The sequence below is a fragment of the Taudactylus pleione genome, unplaced genomic scaffold (assembly GCF_031769625.1).
Source record: "Taudactylus pleione unplaced genomic scaffold, aTauple2 ptg000019l, whole genome shotgun sequence".
Lineage (NCBI taxonomy): Eukaryota > Metazoa > Chordata > Amphibia > Anura > Myobatrachidae > Taudactylus > Taudactylus pleione.
In genome coordinates, this window is record NW_028284421.1 from 4,046,653 (window position 1) to 4,067,304 (window position 20,652).

A 20,652-nucleotide genomic window follows, 5' to 3' on the forward strand; every position below is an offset into this window, starting at 1 on the left:
TCACAAGCCAGCCAGCCTGCACAAGCTGAGGCTTACTTAGCTGGCCGGGCGCCGTCCACCATCGCGACCATTAGTCGCGATGGTTATCCCAGCCTGCGACCTCGGTTGCAGTGCTGGGATGACAAATGCAGCAGGGGCGTCGTACACCTCTTGCTGCATTTACATATTTGAGAGGGTACCATTGCAAAGCTGTTTGCGTGCAGCTTTGCAATTCCATCCATTACTGAATCACCCCCTATGTACGCCAAATAAAACCACAGTTAATGTTGAAGGCAACGTATAGAGCTGGTAAAGCTGGGTCTCAAATAGTAGTCATTGCTTTATCCTGAATTACATCTTAAAATTCACAGCAACCTTTACTTATAGCTCTTATAGTGATTGTAAGGAATTATTTCATTAGAACATCACATGTAAAAGCTGTTACTTTGTAAAAGTCCCGTTTCAAAGCCCTCCTATGATTCTATTAACATAGCTTACTTCTTTGTAAAAAATAAAATTGAAGTCCCCCACACAGCACTTGTCAGTAGTGTGGACATTGTCAGACTAATGTTAAGAACAGACTTTGGGAACATTATGCAGACTGTTCCTGTGGGTAAATGCTTCTGCCCTCCAAATGCTACCATAGGAGTTGACACTTTGAGCTGAGACTAGCACTGAAATCCAGAAGGATTCTGATCTGTGTAGTAACCATTAGTGTTACCCAGACAATAGATGTGACGAACTCAAACTTGGGTCATCACTAAACATCTGACACATACAGGGAGGGACATACACATCATGATGACTTCTGACACTTTATGGTTTTCTAGTGGTAGAAGAATTTCAGTACTGTGTCTTCTTCCTATAACCGTGGATTGATACCCAGCCATGTCTAGACCTATCCATACCCATGTCTGTACTGCAGATTGCTGCAGCCCAATGGCTGTCTATTGGACATCCAGATAACGTACCGGTTACCACTTCACATACTTGTCATGATAACTTGTATTACTATGCTTATGTTATGTTTCTTTATTTGTAAGTGGTAATTGTGTGGTGGATGATTACAAAACCAAAATGTATAAAACTACCATATCAGTTCTTGTTTCGCAAAGAACAGAATTGATCTATCTATGCCTATCATCCCCAGCATTCATGTTGTAAAAGTGTGGTTATATTTCCCATCCCTGACCTTTAGTCTCGCTGCAAATCAGCTGAGGTGGAAAATTAGTTTTAGGAACGCCTTCCAGATGTGCATTCTGTGTATAGTTCTACATTGGATAATGGGCATGTTTCTGCTTATACAGCAGTACAGCAGATGTGTTGCTTTGGTCACTGCATTGATATTTTGTTGTATGTTTCTTTTGGGTTAATTTCAATGTCCTTTGCTACCATCTAAATTACTCTAGATCAGGCTTTTCTAGGTATGATCATTATTCATTAATATAAAAAACATCCTCTAAAATCTCACAGATATTCAATGGAAATTCGTTTTATTGTAATGAAAAAAAATAGTGCTATAATATGGAAGAATCTGGTTAGCGCTTTTAAAATATAAAGTACAGTATTGCTACTTGGTCATGCTGAAACTGCTGCAGGGCATGCTGGGATCTGATTAAACATTTTACACACACATTCTAGATTTAACAGTTACATTTATACTGATCCTGATGTATCATTTAAGATCCAGGTCTCAAAACTGCAGTTAATCCGGTCATCTTTGTTTTCCTCCTCACTTATTATGTAACTATTACTTTCCAAATAAAGTTCAGTATATTTTTTGTATAATTAGTATCAATTGCATGTGCCTCCATGTGTCTGTATTTGGTTTATGCTTTGTTGAAGGAGAAGAAACTGTATTAATATGCAGGTATTGCAGAGAGCCTCACTAACACTGTACTGTTATAATGCTTGTCCTTTGTCAGGATAATGCTAACCAAGAGAGGAAAAAGATTGAAGACTTAAAACTTGACAATAAGAAGCTGGAAAAGCAGAAAACAGAGCTGATGGCTGGATTTAAAAAGCAACTTAAACTTATAGACATTTTAAAGAGACAAAAGGTGAGCATCCATTTCCACATGTATGGGGAGAGGTATCAAACCTTCTAAAGAGGACAGGTGAAGTTGCTCATAGCAACCAATCAGCTTCTCGCTATCATTGTATAGCATGTACTTGATAAATGATGGCTAGAAGCTGATTGATACATCTTCCCCGTAGTCATATAAGTTCGTAATTGTAATTAGTCAGAATGTATTGTGTAGTGGATCTATAATGGTTATGTGTCTATTTTACAATCTTTTGGGTAACTCTCAACATTTATACATTCAGAGTTGACACATAAAGCATTTTGCAGTTATATCCAGCCAGCGTTACAAGTCTCAGCGTTGTATTTACTGAGTGGCGGGTTTGCAAAGCTGCTAATTTTCAGCAGTGTTGCTTGCAAGATTTAAATTGGCAATAATATTAAAGGTAATAGTTTTGCATTCAATATTACTGATGATTTTCATAGATTTTTCGCACAGGATTGAAATGTGCAGCTTTAAAAGCCTATAGATTAATAAATAGAGCCCTCGGGCATATCCAATTAGGTGCGAGATTACCAAAAATCCTGCACCTGAGGGGTTCTCTGTGCAGGTGCCACATTTTTGCTATTCAGTGGGTTGAAGGGTTTTACATTTTTTTATTTTTTTAAGCGCTCCAGACCAGGTGTAATTGTTCTTTGAATCCTTATTTTAAGGAAAAATTGTCAGGACCTGCTCTGGACCCCTTTGGACACCCCCTAATGACTAATTAAACAATTGGGAGTTTCCAATTAGCTTAATTAGTCCATTAATTACTCACCTTCAGGCAGCGCTGACCTCCTCCTCCGCTTCTGCGGCATGCTGAAGCCTTCCCTCTGACATCTGTGTATGAGTGATTTCGGTGTAGGTGAGACCCCTGTCACCTCCTGTCAGTGTGTGTGTGTGTGTGTGTCACCCCCTGTCATGTATGTGTCACCACGTCCAGTGTGTGTGACCTCAGTGTGCTGTGCAGTCACTTGCCACATGCAACAGCCAGTCCGGGGAGTGTGTAGAAGGAGCAGCTGCAACAGGTGATTTCTTCTTCAGGGTCCATAGGGCTCCACATGGAGACATTGGGGTGTAGGTGGGACCTGGAGGACCGGACACCAACAGCAAAGCTTTTCAATCCCAGGATGCTCCGGTCATTCCCCCCTATACCCCGCCCACAGCCTGAGGGCACTTCAGTTTCATTGGTGTCCGACAGGAGCTGGACCACCATTATAACAGAGGGTTGCATTAAGCAGCCTAAGCTTTTATTTTATTAAATTCATTTATTTCTATTTTTTTTACTATAACGGGCGAGCAGCACCAGACTGTCCTCCGGGCATCTGTGCTGCTACCCCATCACCCCTCAGAGGCGCCATGACTCCAAGCCTGTGCTAGGAACTCCCGGCTGGGCTCCGTGGGGGACTAGCTAGCAAGCTCCTCGCACTCCAGACTGCAGCCTGGAATTCAGGGGACAGGTAAGGCAGAACCCCATTTGCGGGGACCTGCATTGTTGCGCAGTCTTGCCTCCGGTCTCAGGAGACAGACCGGAGGCGCTGATGTGGACTCTGGTGTGCCCATGACTCCACTAGACCACTGGGGCATAGAAAATACTGGAGCAGGGCATATGTAAGGAGGCCAGGGGACCCGGTGGTTAATGTCAGCAAGGGGAGAAGGCACTCTCTCTGCAGCCCCGCCCCCAGTCCAGGGCGCCATTCCACTGCGTCTTGGTGTTCCCTGGGCTGCTTCTCCCTCATCCACTGCCCCCCAGAGATGCGCGGCAGCCATTTTCTGCAAGCAGGTCTACGGGAACGCTGGGTCCAGTCTCCCTGTATACGTCTCCCACGGGCCAGGTCATACAGCGCTATATCCTATCAGCCACTGTGGTCTGTGTAGTTAATTTTAGTGTCCATTGTAAACATGTAATGTTTTTTTGCATTTGTATGTGACTTGTGCTAGCGCTAATCTCTACTTTCTATACTGTACAGCTTATACCTTTCCCTTTATTCTACTCTACCCTGTCATACTAAGGTATAGAGGGTTCATTGTACCTCACATTTCCCAGATACTTGTGAGTGCTGTCACATACTTTATAATGCGGTTGCACGCTACACTGTGCCATATTATCCAGGGTATTCACTGCACTGTATCATACTCTTTATTTTGCTATTCTTGTGGCTATGGCTGGCAAAGGAAAGAATAACAAGCAGCCTGATGCTGCGCCTCCTACTCTGGTGTCTTGTAAGTCCTGCTCTGCGGGCTTAGCCACAGAGGACCTCATTCAGGTTGGTCTCTGTATTAATTGTTACACAGCGCCAGGTCCATCAGCCCCGGTGTCTCTCCCTCAGGACCCACCCTGGGCTGCCTTTTCACAAATGCTGGCAAAACTTGCGGAACAAGTAGTAGTCCCTGTGGTAGCTCCCCCTATGGGATGGCCACAGCAGGTACTCCCTGCAAATCCTTTGCCTCCCCCATGGGTAGACGTACTGTCTACCTCATTACAGAGTTTGAATAATACCTCTACGGTTTTTCAGCAAATGCTGCAAAAAGAAAAGCCTATACCTACTAAGGCCCGTATTCAATTTGAGCCGAACCGCGATAATTTAACGCTGCCCGGACTTAACGCAGACTTCGTGTGTTTTCCAGGCGTTAAAGTATCGCGCGCATGCCCACGTATCCCCGTATTCAATTTGAAAGTAGGCGAAAACGGGACCCGGCGATACTTGGATCGGCTTTAAAAAAAACTGAAATCTCGGGAAATAATCCTAGGACCCCCCTAAAGATGTCCAGACATGGGGGATCACTATGGGTACCCCCATTTTTGGCTGCAAAAGAAAGTCGGGTTTTTAAATAGCCGCGGCAGGTGTTTTTTTTCCCCGACTTTGAAGAAGTGATGCAGAAGAGCATTTAGCTTATTTTTTTCGTTTTTAAAAATGGTCCCATCAAATTTGGGGTACATGAAAGTGGGTACTAGCATATTTTTAAGTCCCAAAACGCATTTTTTAAAATTTCTGCAAAAATGCCCCTGCCACGGCTATTTGAAACCCCGACTTCCTTCAGGAGTTAAAAATGGGGGTACCCATAGTGATCCCCCATGTCTACACATCTCTACACATCTTTAGGGGGGTCCCTAGAATATTTCCCGAAAATTCCCGTTTTGTTTAACCTGTAAAAAAACGAGGTAAAAATTTACAAAAAAAATGACATAGGGCCTCCCCCAAAAGTCAAACCAGCCCCAGGTTTGGCAGCCAGTGGTGGTTTCTAAAAATGTGGGGAACAAAAAATATAGGGTTCCACCGTATTTTAGAAACCAACCCAAGGCTGCAGGGACCAGTTCTGGTTTTAAATATAGGGGTAAAAAAAAACGCGGGGATCCCCCTATATTTAAGACCAGCACCAGACCCAACCAACCGGGGTGTAATACCACAGCCCGGAGACCCAATCACAGGGGCTCCAGGTCCAAAGCATTAGCACCCCAAATCGGTCAGAGCAAGCCAGTGATCTCGAGGGAGTCAGGGACCCCCCAAAGAAGGGTCCCCCCCCCTCCTGAGCACCACAGGCTTACGCTGAAGCCCGGGGCTCTTCTCCATACCCCTGGCTTGGTGGGTATAGAGGTAATGGGGGGGCCAAATAATGTAAAACTATTGTGTTTTACAGTGGAACTACAAGTGCCAGCATGCCTGCCATTTTGCACTTGTGGAACAACAAGTGCCAGCAGACATGCGGCACCTGTAACTTCACTGTAAAATAAATAGTTAAAAAAAGACAAAACACACACACCGTGATAGTATAACTTTATTACACACACCTACCCATTCACACATACTTACCTATACCACATGTATCTGTCCCCTTGTCCAGTAGAATATCCTTAATACATGGCTCTGCAAAGAAAAATTCATACTCGCCTATATCCTGGCGCTGGTCTCTGCAGTAATCCAGGTACTTGGCAAAACAAAAAAACGAGTTTACACGACCCACGCAACAGCTATCAGTATGTGTGTTGCCACACATACTGATAGATCCCGAATGCCAGTTTACGGGACTGAACGAGGCTTTGCAGTCCCATCAGCCAATCAGTGGCTGGCTGGCTGTAGAGCGGCCGCTGATTGGCTCTGGCTACTGACAGGTCCCATGTGGGCGAGTCACACCACGTGGGAACTGTCAGTAGCCGGAGCCAATCAGCGGCCGCTCTACAGTCAGCGCTGACTGTAGAGCGAGGTGTTTGGGTGCGCTGTCAGTGAGCAGTCAGTCAGAGGTAGTCAGCCTCTAGATAGATAAAAGTGTAAAATGATTGGCGCTTGATGGCTGATATTACCTTTAAAATATGAAAATCTAATAAAAATAATGATATATTGCTGAGGAGCGGATGTCTAAAAACACAATAAACACTTATTAAACAATAAATACATACAACATTAATTATTAATAATTACTCTGTAGGAGCATAAAAGGTGAGTCATATGATAGTTCTATGGAGCTCCTTAATGGGTTCAAAAACAGCAGATAATTACCAATGGAAAATCCTTGGTGATAGCAGTCCAATTAGCAGATCACTGCAGAAGCAATATCGGTAGTACAGGAGACTGGAATTTAATCATCAGTCCGCAGGAAATTCCCTCAGGATGGTGGTTCAATTGGCAGGTCACCGCAATAGTGTGCGGTGGTGATGGCAGCTGTCTCCTAAAGCAATGAGGGTATAACCATACATTTTAAATATATAGAGTGTTCTCTGGATCCACAATGAAAAGATGTCCCAATGTCCATAGAATAATGATCAGAAATGGCTTAACGCGTTTCGCTGGATATTAATGCTTCAGCTTCATCAGAAGCATAACTAAACTGACTCTAGGATACTCCTTATATACCCCTTTAACGAGTGAAACAGAAAGCACCTGTGTATTGAATCATTTGTATTTAGATTAGACTTCCGCTTCTCTAAAACAATCATAATAATATATATATAAAAACGAAGGCAATTATTTTTTAACACACTATAGTGTACATATCTTAATAAAATGCAGAAATAAAAGAAAACATTACCCTGGTATTGCTATTTGCTAGTATTAGTATATTCATTACGGATTCTGGTCCGATCACGTGATCGTAAATTGTCACATGGTAGGAAGTAACCAGCAATGTTGCCAGCGTATGATTACCGGTTGTGTAGCAACTGACTGTGTCATAGAGCCTCCGGTCATGTGACCACGTTAGATGTCTAAAGGAGACCAATATTGGATTGGTATTAGAGGACCTCAGTTACTAAGCAACCGTCTATATACATAGATGTATTTAAAAAAAAATTATGGGACCAATTATATTTTATATGTCTAACATGGAACCTAGAGAAAGTAAATAGTTGTGTAGTTAGTAAGTTAGACCAGTTCTCAAACTCGGTCCTCAAGACCCCACACAGGTCACGTTTTGCAGGTTACCCAGCAGGAGCACAGGTTTACTCATTACTCACTGACACATTTAAAACATCCACAGGTGGAGCTAATTATTTCACTTGTGATTCTGTGAGGACACCTGCAAAACATGCACTGTTTGGGGTCCTGAGGACCGAGTTTGAGAACCTGCGAGTTAGACGGATCATGTTGTGATCTCCATACTTATATAGATATAGATACTTACATGGTTCCGCTATATGTCTATTGAGAATTTATATTTGATCACATGATAAGTTAAGCATATTCTAATTTAATAAATAAAAGAATGGAAACTCCTAATGACAATGAGAGTTTCCAAATTTATATGTAATATTACCAGTATATATTTACCGGTTGCGTGGCAACTGATTGTGACATAAAGCCTCCGATCATGTGATCACGTCAGGTGTCTAAAGTAGACCTATAGTAGATTGGTATTAATAGACCTCAGTTGCTAAGCAACCGTCTGTGTGTATTCGATGTAATTAAAATGAAATTGTGGGACTATTTATATTGTATATATCTGACATAAAATCCCAAAACAGTGAATAATTGTGTAGTTAATAAGTTAAATCGAACATGTTTCAATTTCCATATATACATAGATATGGGTAATTCCATGGTACGGCTATATGTCTATTAAGGGTTTGTACTCGATCACATAACAAATTAAATATGTTCTCATTAATAAATCAAAACATGGTAACTATTAATGACAATGAGGGTTTCCAGGTAAACTGGTTGTCAACCACTCTTTAACATATGACATATAGCAAATTGTTATCATTTAGCCAATTGACCATAATCATAGTAAACTTAGTTAGTAGTTTGTCATATTGCTCTCTATCTGTATTTAAAATTCCATTTTAGATGAATGTAGAAATAGATGCCACCATCTAACTGTGCCAGTAGTATACAGAGTGACCGATGGTCGGATATCAGATCGATGAAAAAATGCTAATCAATGTCTGTATAATCCTCAAGTAGAATAAAAAATACATCACTATATATATCTCAATACCCATCATTAAATCTCCAGACTACTAAATGGTATGGTAGACATAATATCGTAGTGGTCAAAATACATCACTGGTCCCAATGAGTAATTCCTTCTATGTCTTAATAACCAAAACTGATCTATTCACAAATATTTATACTAAACCTATGATGGATTAAATAATATATACTCGATATTAGATGACTGAGTTTAGTTCAATGGTTTCGTTCAGTCCTGTTGGATGTAAAGAATTAAATTGCAATATACCTCTTGGCGACATCATTTGTTATATCTGTCCCCTCCCCTAGGTGTATGTGGAATTGTTTCAATCCCCACAATCGAGAGACAGTTTGGATTACCATCATGTTTCAGAGAATAATGTTTGAAACGCTATGATATTGACAGCGTTTCAAGATATTGCGTCTGTGTTCGTACATGTAATGACCTGGCTGACTGTAGAGCGGCCGCTATAAGGCGATAATGACGTCATCGCGAATCCGGACTTAAACTGAATACGGCCCTAAGCCTACTAAACGGACTATGATATCTTCCCAATCCACACAGTTATCTGATTCTGAGATATCATCTGGGGATGCAGAAGACGCAGATCTGACTCCGTCTCAGGAGAAGAGGAGCCACCCTCTAAACTAAAAATAGAAGAGGGTGAAACGAGCAGAAAAAAAGACACTTTTTAAGCGGCAAAAGGTAGTTTTACCAGAGTTTCCTTACTCTGACTAGCTTCTGATCACATCCGTGAAGCTTGGAATATGTACGGTAAAAGGTTTCAAATTCCAAAACTGTTCAGTTCCTTTTACCCTGTTCCAGCTACTGATTGTACTGAATGGAAATTCCCCCAGAAGTGGAATGGGAAGTTCCCCCAGAAGTGGATTCTCATGTAACACGTCTGCTTAAAAATGCCACCTTACCCATTCATACTGCAATCTCCTTGAAGAAGACTGCAGATAGACCTATAGAAGCTGGTCATAAATCTATATAGTCTCTTACAACAGCTATTACTCGTCCTGCTAGGGCTACGGCCTGGGTGGCAAAAGCCATTGAAAGTTTGGCAGAGGCCCTAGAAGAGACTTTTCCCCTGATGCTTCGAGGGAACAGCTGTCCTACATATCTGACATTAGAGATGCAGCCTCCTACTTAGGTGAAGCAGCTATGGATACGGCTCTCTTGGCCTCCAGGATATCTGCCACTTCGGTAGTGGCCCGCCGTATTCTTTGGCTACATTCCTGGAAAGCAGTTTCAGAATCAAAATGGGCTCTAGAGTCTCTGCCTTATGCAGGAGACATCCTATTTTGGTCCAGAATTGGATAAAATTGTGACCACTTTGGCGGCTAACAAGCCCCTCTGCATATAATACAAGGCCTTGGACGTCATCCTTTTGGTCCTTTCACCCTCAAGGAAAAGCCATGGGTCAGTCTTTTCCACGACAGCAGACATCAACCAAGGCCTCCAAGTCTAGGGCCAAACAGGCCTGGTCTACTAGACGTCCACCTGCCAAGTCTGAGAACAAGCCTACAGCCTGACGGGGCAGGCCTCTCCCTGGGTGGGATCCCGACTTTTTCAATTCGCCCAGGTTTGGCATCAAACCACGTCAGATGCCTGGGAGAGGGAAGTGGTCTTCCACGGATACGCACCCTCTCAATAGGAGGCGACCCCCCCCCCCCGCCCGCCCAGCAGTTCTTTTGCACAGGACCTCCATTGGACCCAACCAAGGCCCTACTTTTAAAAAAAAAAGCCATTCAGTCTTTACTAAATTCAGGAGTAATAATTTGGGTCCCCTCCTCACAACGGGGCAAGGGCTATTATTCTACCCTTTTCTTAGTTCAGGAGCCCAATGGGTTTCATCGGCCTATCCTCAACCTCAAATCTCTGAACAACTTTATCAGGGTGCCCAGATTTCGTATGGAAACCCTCCGTTTCATTATCCTAGCTATGGAGCCTTGGGATTTTATGGTATCTCTAGACATTCAGGATGCTTACCCACATGTACCTATAGCGCCTTCTCATCAACAATATCTCTGATTTGCTATCCTACAGCAATATTACCAATTTCAGGCTCTGCCGTTCAGCCTTTCAATGCCCCCCCCAGTCTTTACCAAGATCATGGCAGTTATGGAGGCCTCTCTTCGTCGTCAAGTGATCAGACTGCTCCCATACTTGGACAATCTCTTGCTGTTGGCCAGCCCCCCCAGAGACTCTTCACCACCATCTACAGGTAACTATTGCCTTTCTTCAAATGCACGGTTGGCTGATAACTGGAAAAAAATCTTCCCTAACACCCTCTCAAAGGATGGTACATTTGGGAGCTCTCACTCTGGCTCAGAAAATTCTGAAAAACAGGCCAGTACAAGTACAGTCTGACAACGCCACAGCCGTGACCTACCTCAATCACCAAGTCAGTGAGCAATGACAGAAGTGTCCCGCATTCTCACATGGGCCGAACGCAATCTCACAGCCATCTCCGCAGTGTTCATCCCAGGGATTCTCAATTGGCTGAGGAAATACGCTTCCTGTCATGACGTGCATGCAGGAGAATGGTCTCTACATCCAGAAGTCTTTCAGCTTCTAGTGGACAAATGGGGTCTTCTGGAAGTGGATCTCATGGCCTCAAGACACAACAATAAACTTACAATTTATGGAGCCTGAACACCGGACCCCGACGCGGCCTTCTTAGACGCATTGTCGGTGAAATGGAACTTCCATTTGGCATATCTCTTTCCTCCAATATCCCTACTTCCTTGAGTGCTTCGAAAGTTTAGACAGGCGGGGTGGCACAGTCATGTTCATGTTCTAAGGGTCCATGTCTACAACCGGACCTAGCCCATCTCTTTAACGGCTTGGTTATTGAGACATCCCTCCTAACGGCTAAGGGTTTTTCCAGCTCTGTGGTCCAGACCATGCTCAGAGCACGTAAACCGGCCTAGCCAGGATTTGCCACAGAATATGGTATACATATTTCCAGTGGTGTGCTCCAAGAAACTATGACCCGCAAGTCTTTAAGGTTTCTCAAATTCTTGCCTTTCTTCTAGACTGGATCTAGGCCTCCGCCTAGCATCTGTGAAAGTGCAGGTCTCTGTCTATCTGGTTTCAAAGCAGAATTGCTACTATACCGGATGTTCACACCTTCATGCAAGATGTTCTTCATATACAACCTCTTTTTGTCTCTCCTGTGGCTCCATGGGATTTGTCAGTGGTGCTCCAAGCACTTCAGAAATCTCCATTCGTACCCCTGGAGTCAGTGGATGTCAAGACTCTGTTTCTTCTGGCTATAGCATCTGCCCGTAGGGTATCGGATTTAGTGGCGCTTTCATGTCGCTCCCCCTTTTTTAATATTTCATCAGGACAGGGCTGTTCTTCGTACACGCCCAGGTTTTTTACCCAAGGTGGTTTCTCGCTTCCACCTGAAGGAGGAAATTGTGGTTCTGGTATTTCATTCACCAGACCTATCGGCAGGTGAGTCCTCGTTGGATGTGGTCCGTCCTTTGAAGATCTACATGGACCGCACTACTTCCATCAGGAAATCGGACTCCCTCTTTGTCCTATATGGATTCCACAAGAAGGGATGGCCAGCTAACAAACAGACCCTGGCCAGATGGATTCGCATGACTGTCTCACAGGCTTACATGCAGACTGGCCTTCCTGTGCCGGCTCCAGTATCTGCTCATTCTACTCGCTCTGTGGGTACCCTCGTGGGCAGCCAGGCTTGGCGCCTCAGCTGAACAGCTATCCAAGGCGGCCACCCGGTTTTCTGTCCACACCTTTCTTAGATTTTATGCCTTTGATACATTTGCCTCTCAGGATGCTTCCTTCGGGCGTAGCGTTCTCCTATCAGCTCAGGAGCATTCCCGCCTTTGAACAACTGCTTTGGGACATCCCCAATGTCACCCTGTGGAGCCCTATGGACCTTGAAGAAGAAAAGAAGAGTTATGGTAAAACTTACCTTGGTTAACTCTCTTTCTTCGAAGTTGACAGGGCCCCCGCCCTGACACTTCTTACTTCTATGGATTTCTTCTCCTGGTCACTTGTTTCCTTCTCTGTGTGAGTGTGTGATTTCTCAGTGTACCAGTCTAACTTCTCTCCTTTCCTCCTGTCTTGGGCTTGTTAACAAAACTGTAGTGCCCTCAGACTGTGGGCGGAGTATAGGGGGAAGGACCGGAGCATCCTGGGATTGAAAAGCCCAGGTCCCACTTACACCCCAATGTCTCTTTGTGGACCCTATGGACTTCGAAGAAGGAGTTAACCAAGGTAAGTTATACCATAATTCTCCCCTTTTTTTTTTTTTTTCTTCTTCCCCTGCGGGATTTTGCCCACAAAAAAAATCTGGCAACCAATTTGTTTAATTGGATTCTGCGGGTACTGGGAGCGCATATACCCGTGGTAATCCAAAATTGGTCACAAGGTCCGTGTTATTTTTTGTGGGGAAAACCTTGTGGCCAATTGGATATTCTCCTCAGTGTCTCTGTGTTTAATGCCACACACTGAGACAGCGGCTATATTGCATCTGCTTGTCTGAGCTAGTTTATTTCTACCTCAACAAGTAGACATCACAAACTACACAACATTTCAGGAGGCTCCTCCCCCTTCATTAGGTGTAAAGCTGGGTGCACACTATAAGATATATTGTTCCGACGTGGATCGATGTGGTGAACACCCAGGTGCAGTTACATGCAGCATGTAACGATGCTTCGCACCACTGTGCATCTGATCATACTGTATGTACTGCATGCGCGATGCATCGCACTGTTGGCTGCCTACACACCATATAGTATGTAACTTAAAAGGTCAAGATAAAAACGTGTTCGAGAGCACCACTATCTCTATTGAGAAAAAGCAGAGGACTTTTTAAAATGACCTGCATTAAAAAAAAATAAAAAGGCATTGAAGAAGTAAGATGAGGCAGGTGGTGATGAGCTCTTTGTACTACCGGCACCACAAACATTTGGTCTAGTTCTTGTTATAGCGGGCTTCCTATATTAGCAATACAGCTGTTGGCCTTAGGAGACAAGGGCTCAGATTCAATTAGACGCGTGTTTTGTGCTTTCTATGCATTAATAATCCGCAAACATCATGTGATATTTTATCAGATCATGCGCTATTCAACTTTAAACATCAAATCGCAATCATCCCACAGTTATTACACATTAACTATGCTTAGGGTTTCCACCTGTGTATGTTCATATTCCTGGACACGAGGCGTGACCAAAAACGCAGTAGGGTTACAGACTTGCTATTGTTAGATTTTGGCCTATTTTCTTCCAACTCTTAATAAAGACAGAAAAATGGTTTTGTAATTGAATAGGAAAAAATTACGGCCATGTTTTATTGGCCAGCATGTGGCTAATAGAAACAGCCCCTAAAAATCACCAATCAAAATAAATGTATTATCCCTGGTGACAAACTAAGTAAAATAAACTTACCTGCTAGCCCACCCAGGAGGAGAGAGTGACAGTGAGAAAGGCAGTTACAGGAACACAGGCTTGCTCTAAAGGTGGGTACACACTATAAGATGTATCGTACGATATATTGTCCTGACAGATCCAGTTGACCATAGCATCGTCCCATCTGGTTTTTTGCACAGCCGGTGGGAACAACGCGGTGCATGTTATGTTACTTTGTGCTTTCGTACACCGGATAGTGCAGTGTGTATGGTGCTCACAATGTATCATTACATTGTATTACACCGACTCTGGTCTGGCAGATTTCTGGACTGTCCGGAGTAATCCCAGTTGGGTGGTAACCCTAACTATGCTCTGTATGATATGTGAAATGCATGTAAGAGCAGTAGGGAAATCATACAGAACCTCCAAAACTATTTCAAATAAGATAACAAGTGGCCCCATGAACTCTAATAAGGTGTCACAAGGTTGATTTTTCCAATTTTTATTAATTTATGATAAATGATAGCCAGCATGTGTGTTCTGCAAATGATAGTGTTTATAGGGTATTCTGTGTTGCTTGGCAAAGGTTATTTTCCTGAATTCAAATACTATACATAGGGAGGAACTAATATTACCAGAACCACAAAAAGCTTCACACACAGATTGGCACAAACTTTCTATATATTTGGTCTGCACAGTTATTGTGATGCACTATTATGTGCTTGTCCATTTCCACAGAAAAATTATTTTGCGAATAGTCTGTTTAACTCTATACTGACTTTAAGTTAATTGGCAATGATATGTGATATTGTACTGTACTGCTGTAATCTGCTCCTTCTACCCTGTATTCAAAGACAAAGGTGCTTAATTACTCTCTACAAGCCAGTTTCATGCTTGATTCATTAATTCATCCATTCCCTCTTATCCGTGTCTTCCCTTCTGTCTCTATAACAAGACCCATCATTAGGTTTTTTCCTAAAGACTTGACTCTGCTCTCATTTGTCATCAAACTACTGCAGCAACATATAAAATAGAAAATATCTAAAATATAAACATATAGAATAGACTGGCTGTAATCCCTAACTGGAATATCTGTAATGATCTTTGCACTGCACTCCACATTAAAAGATGACACTTCCTCCTCTTGTTTCTAATAATGTCGACCACGTAAAACATTTGGTCACGTGGTAAATGAGTGGGGCTCCATTCAGGGCTGTACTAGTTGGTGTACAAATTCTGAGCCCTTTGCTCTCATGCATATTCAGTACAGATTGAGTCTCCGATATCCAAAATGCTTGGGACCAGGGGTATTTTGTATAACTGAATATTCCGTATTTTGGAATATTTGCATACCATAATGAAATGTCTTGGGAATGGGACCCAAAGATACACACAGAATGCATTTGTGTTATATACACTTTATACACACAGCCTACAGGTAATTTTATACAATATTGTCAATAATTTTGTGGCTCAAACAAAGTTTGTGTACATACATGAAATTCATTTATGTTTCATATACACACAGCCTGAAGGTAATTTTATACAACATTTTTAATAAATTGTGCCTTAGGCAAAGTTTGTGTACAGTGAACCATCAAAAATCAAAGGTTTAATTTTCTCAGTCATGCCAAAATAATTCCGTATTTCGGAATATTTGGATATGGGAGACTCAACCTGTATACGCTACTTGTGTTTTTTTTTTGTTTTTTTTTAGAAAAAGACCCTTCTATCAGCTCCAATATGCTCTGTGTAGAGGATTCTCCAATCTACAAATTCCCTTGCCTTTCTGTGTACTGGCTTATCAGATAATCAGTTGTTGTTAGGGCAGGACTCAACAAGTACAGGTCGACATGGAGTCTAAGGGCCTGATTCCGAAATGTACGCAATGCTTATATTTTGCAGATCAAGTGATTGTATTGCAATCATGCGTGCACAGGGAGTGAGTGAGTACAGTTTATACTCTGTTTCATGGGCGTGCATAAATTAGCCATAAATGAAGCATTCTGTTCTCCTCGCAGTATGAGAGCTCTCAGCGTATCAGGAGAGCCACAGTGTTTGAGGCAGGTCAGACTTGACTTGCAAGCTGTGTGACTGCCCAATCTGCATCGATGTTACCGATGTTCACGCTGTTGTACATTGTCTGACAGATATGAGAAGGCAGCAGTTGGATGTCCCTATGCTCGGCTAAGCTTTGGAAGACATTAGCATATTTTTGCAATCGCATTAGCGTAAATCACGGAATCAGGCCCCAAGGTTTTATATCTGGAGACTGGAATGTAAGGACTGCAGAGCCTCGAGCTCCATGTCTGTTCTCACTTGCTGTTTGGTAGAGGCTGGGTCACCGGGTTAACAGTGCTGTCACAAGAATTATGCTGCAAGCTGCCCCAAGCGGAGGACAATCAGGGCAGCTCTGGTGACACATGATCCTCGGGGATCTGTTATACAATAGCAGCGGGCAGGATACCAGGGAGGACAGGGGGAGAGGATGGGCAAGCATCCAGGCTCCGCAGATTTCAAAGATAGTGTGAGAAAGCAGCCGGCCAAGAGCACTCGCAGGAGGGTGAGTATCAGTGTTATCATTATTATACCCATAGCATCTAGTCCTGGGATGAAACATAATGACGAATAGTATATGAGCATTCCTGACCTAATTATAGGCTAACATCTTCCTATTAGGTACTATTAATTAGGACTTTATTGCTAGTTGGGTTTATCTAAAGTTAGGCTGGGTACACACGTAAAGATTTCCTGTCCAACCATCCAACTAGTTGATTGGTTGGAATGACAATCTGGTAACGTATGGGAGTAGCTGATGATCAGCAATTTGCTCCTAAATGCCAGAAAACAGATGAAAATGGTCATCAGACAAGTTTGTTAAATGTTTGATTTAAAGAATTTGTTCAAACAACAGTTTTTGTCCATTTTCTGGCGTTTGGGAGCAAATTGCTGATTGTCATTTGCTTTCATACCTTACCAGATTTTCATTCCAACCAATCAACTAGTTGGATGGTTGGACAGAAAATCTTTACGTGTGTACCCAGCCTTAATCTGTTCTATATTTGTTGGTACTTGTGTTGTGTTAGTCTAACTTAATATAAATAATAAATATTGAATTTTATTGGAACTTTGTACTAGAAGGGAGGGGGTCTGATGTGTATGTGGGGAATGGGGTCTTATGGGAATGTAAGTAGATGTGGGGAGTCTGTTGGATGTTTGGGGGGTGGGGGGGGGTCTGTTCAGCATGTGGTTAGATGTGGGGTGCATGGGAGTAGGTCTGGTGAAATGTATGGGGCCTGATGGGCTAGAGTTTTCCCACAAAGACCATTTTCTGTGCAAATGATGATGTTTGTTTGTTTTAAACAAAAAAAGCTAATTTTTCATAATGACTCTTTGCCCCACCCCCTTTTCTCCAGGTGGCCAATCTATACCCTTTATGATGATAAATGTTTAATCAATGCGGCATGTGGTTGATTTGGGACAATAAGCTGGCACCTAGATTTGCAAAAATGTTTCAACCCTTGTGTTAGGGTACAAAGAGGAAGTGTGCCATGAGTTATTTGTTACTTATATCCAAGCAACGCAGAAGCAGCAGGTTTGATAAGACCCCAAATGGAAGACAGTCAATTGGTAGACAGAGACAAAAGGTCGACACACAAAAGGCCGACATGGATGATGATCGGTACAAAAGTTCGACAGGTTGACACATGCTTTTTTTTTCTCTAACCTTAATCCTCACCTTAACCCTCCATCCTGGTGCCTAACCGTCCCTCCTAGAGCCTAACCCTAACAAAAAAAAAAAAAGTGGCGACCATTTCAATGTTGACCTTTTGTCCATGTAAACATTTTATCACTGTCTACCATATGATGCCCTGTGCATGCGCAGTAGACTCCGGGCACAGACTAGTGCCCGGAGTCTGCTGAACCTGTCAGTGTGCCGCAGACGCCAGAGAGAGAGGAGGGGTGCCTCGGATGGTGAGTGAACAGGGGCCCCCTCCTCTCTTAATACACCCCTGCATTAAGCTACCAAAAAACAATTTTTCAGATTTTTGTGTATAATAAAACCCGTACTTATTCTGAATATGTTACTTCTGTAAGGCATTCCCTTTATAAAGCAGCATTTCAACCCTCATTATATTTTTTGCTGCCTGGTTCCAGAGCTTCTCATCAATGCTTTGATTGTGACGCTCCCATAAGAAGCTGCATGGTTTCCTTGCTGGAGAGTTCGGTTAGAGGCGGCAGGCATTTTCATTTCTCCCCAAGGAACTCTAAGTACATGTAACACCTGTCTGTTAAAGGGATGGAGAAAGTACAAAATTCTGTTCATTTCAGGTGCTTTCAGTATTTACTGCTGTCTTGTGAAACTATATTTTGTGGACCAGTTTTGTGGGCAAGGTATTTCTCACGTATAACAAATTCCCACAGGGTTTTAGAAACCTAAATAACTGCTGCTATACTAAATGCTGGAATAACGGCGTTGTATATCACCTTTAAAATGGTTCCCTTTTCTAAATCTGCGTGTTTTTTATTATTTCACATGTAACATATGTAACACTACTTTGTTAGTTATACTAACCGTATTTGTCACATTTCTGGTTGTTTCTTTTATTCCAGTGAGTTAATATGATCATACATCATAGTGGAGGTGCCCTATCATAGCTCAAGCCTTCCTAAAGCCCTTTCCACACCTCTATTACTTGGGCACAAAGAGAACCAGTAGAGGGGATAAATTAGGACCCAGTTTGTTCACCCAGAAAGCTTGACAGGGCATGCCCGAGTCCCATGGTTATTCAACCAAATGTGTCAGTTGGACAGCAAGACGGAACATTTTGGAGAGTGCGAATGGTCAAGCCACCCATGTCTTTTAATCTACAGTGTGTGCCCATTTTAAGTTTTTTTTTTTTTTTTTGTTCTTAATTTGTTGGGGGACACTAAAGCCAGGTACACACTAAATGATGTGTGTACCCAGTGATCCGATTGCCGACATATCGGGTGGCCGGTATCCATTAGACGACCCAGTGCCCGATATGTTGGATCCTGCTGCATGGGGTTGTCAGCCGCATCGTCGGGTTTAGCTGCATGCAGGGCCCACCGGATGATGCGGCTGACTATCCCACGCGAGCACGCACCACCCAACATAGTGCATACGCACTGCACGATTTGTTGTTCTGATCCTACCTACCATTGACTTCCCTTTTATTTGTATCTAGCAATTGTAATCCTACCTTTTCACAGCATCTAAAGGTGCGTACACACTGGGCGATAAAGTGGACGACTGAACGATATCGTTATCGTCCAGTCGTCCACTTTATCGTACATTTTTAAGCCCAAAAAGATGAACGATGACGACGACGCGCGTTCCCGCGGGTCGTTCATCATCATCGTTCATCGGGCTGACATGCAGGCCAACCTGACTATCTCGTCAGGTTGCTGCATGTCAGGGAATGGGGGAGAGAGCCCGGCGCTGAACGATATCGTTAATGATATCGTTCAGCGGCTGTGCTCAATGTCATGAACGACATTGAGCACAGCCTGCCGGGGACACACTAGACGATATCGCTCAGGGAGCATATCATCTAGTGTGTATGCACATTAACAGTGTAGCTGGGGATACCTTGAGGAAGACTGAGGAGATGCTGTAACGTTACCTCTCGCCCTTCTGTCACGCCTGTCTGTTTGCTCCTCCCTTTAGAATGTAAACTCTCGCAAGCAGGGCCCTCTTCCCTCGTGCTCTTCCTTCCCTTACTTACACCATCAACTGTTGCCTATTTGAGTATTCTGACCGCTGATACAGCAAGGCTTATACAATGTCCATGTCCTGCAATGTTCTGTGCTGCAAGTCACTTTTTTTCTTATTTTGTTCTCTCTGTTTCTGTCTATGTACCTTGTAAGGCGCTGTGGACCCTTGTGGCACCATATAAAGGATAATAATATTAATCAGATGAGAAAATATATAATACAGCGAGACTGAAACATTTTTGTCTAATACGGTTTTTTTCCTCCCCCCAGATGCACATTGAATCAGCAAAGATGCTTTCTTTCACAGAAGAAGAGTTTATGAAAGCCCTGGAGTGGGGTGTCTCTTAAACCTGCTGTGCTGATTTTTGATTTATAATAATACAGATTATGCACCAGTGTATTTGTTCCCTCTAGCAAATATTTTCATATGTTTAAGTGCAATACTAAATTATACTAGAAGTTTGTAAAATGTAATAAAACACAAATTAAAGCAAATTGTGGTTTTCTCTGCATATACTGTATTAAAGTTTTAAAAACAGACACTGCACTGCAAAGGTAACTCCAGACAAAGTAATATCTAAAGCATTTTCCTGCTTAAATGCATTTTAGTGTTAGCAATTTTTTTTTTTTTTTTTTACCAGCATAACTGCATGGTTCCTTTAGTTTCCCAGGGATGCATACTATGGAGAACTCTGAATACTATAAGCCAGTGGTTCAACTGGGTGCCTTGGGACACTTGCAGGGGTGCCTCAGGTTGGTGGTCCAACACCAAATCAAATTCTTTATGGTCAATGTAATTTAAATATGTAGACAAATAGAAGCACAAACCTGTTCACCACCACATAACTGAGCCTAATGATGACAGGTAAGCACAATTTACCTCACTACATTTTTTTTTCTGAATTTTTCAATAATACATTTTTGGCTTAGGGATGCCATGAAAACAATGCTGATACTCAAGGGTGCCTTGATTCAAAATAGTTTGGAACCACTGCTGTAAGCATTACAAAGCTATTAAACGTGCCAATTACATGCGCTGTCCAATCTGTGTTCTTAGTACACTCACACTG

General features: G+C 42.7%; 1 protein-coding gene across 2 annotated transcripts in view; it reads left to right on the top strand.

Moving 5' to 3' along the window:
• Positions 1–20,060, top strand: part of TEX9 (testis expressed 9) — a 60,908-nt gene extending 40,848 nt beyond the window's left edge. Inside the window, exons 11-12 of one of the 2 annotated variants that reach the window (XM_088443084.1) lie at positions 1,905–2,039; positions 19,853–20,060. In XM_088443084.1, the coding sequence (XP_088299210.1) occupies positions 1,905–2,039; positions 19,853–19,930 (213 nt within the window). In that variant the 3' untranslated portion in view covers positions 19,931–20,060. Of the gene's footprint in view, positions 1–1,904; positions 2,040–15,560; positions 15,626–19,852 lie in introns of those variants that run through there. The other variant, XM_088443093.1, reaches the window with a different exon arrangement.
• The last annotated feature ends 592 nt before the right edge of the window (positions 20,061–20,652 follow it).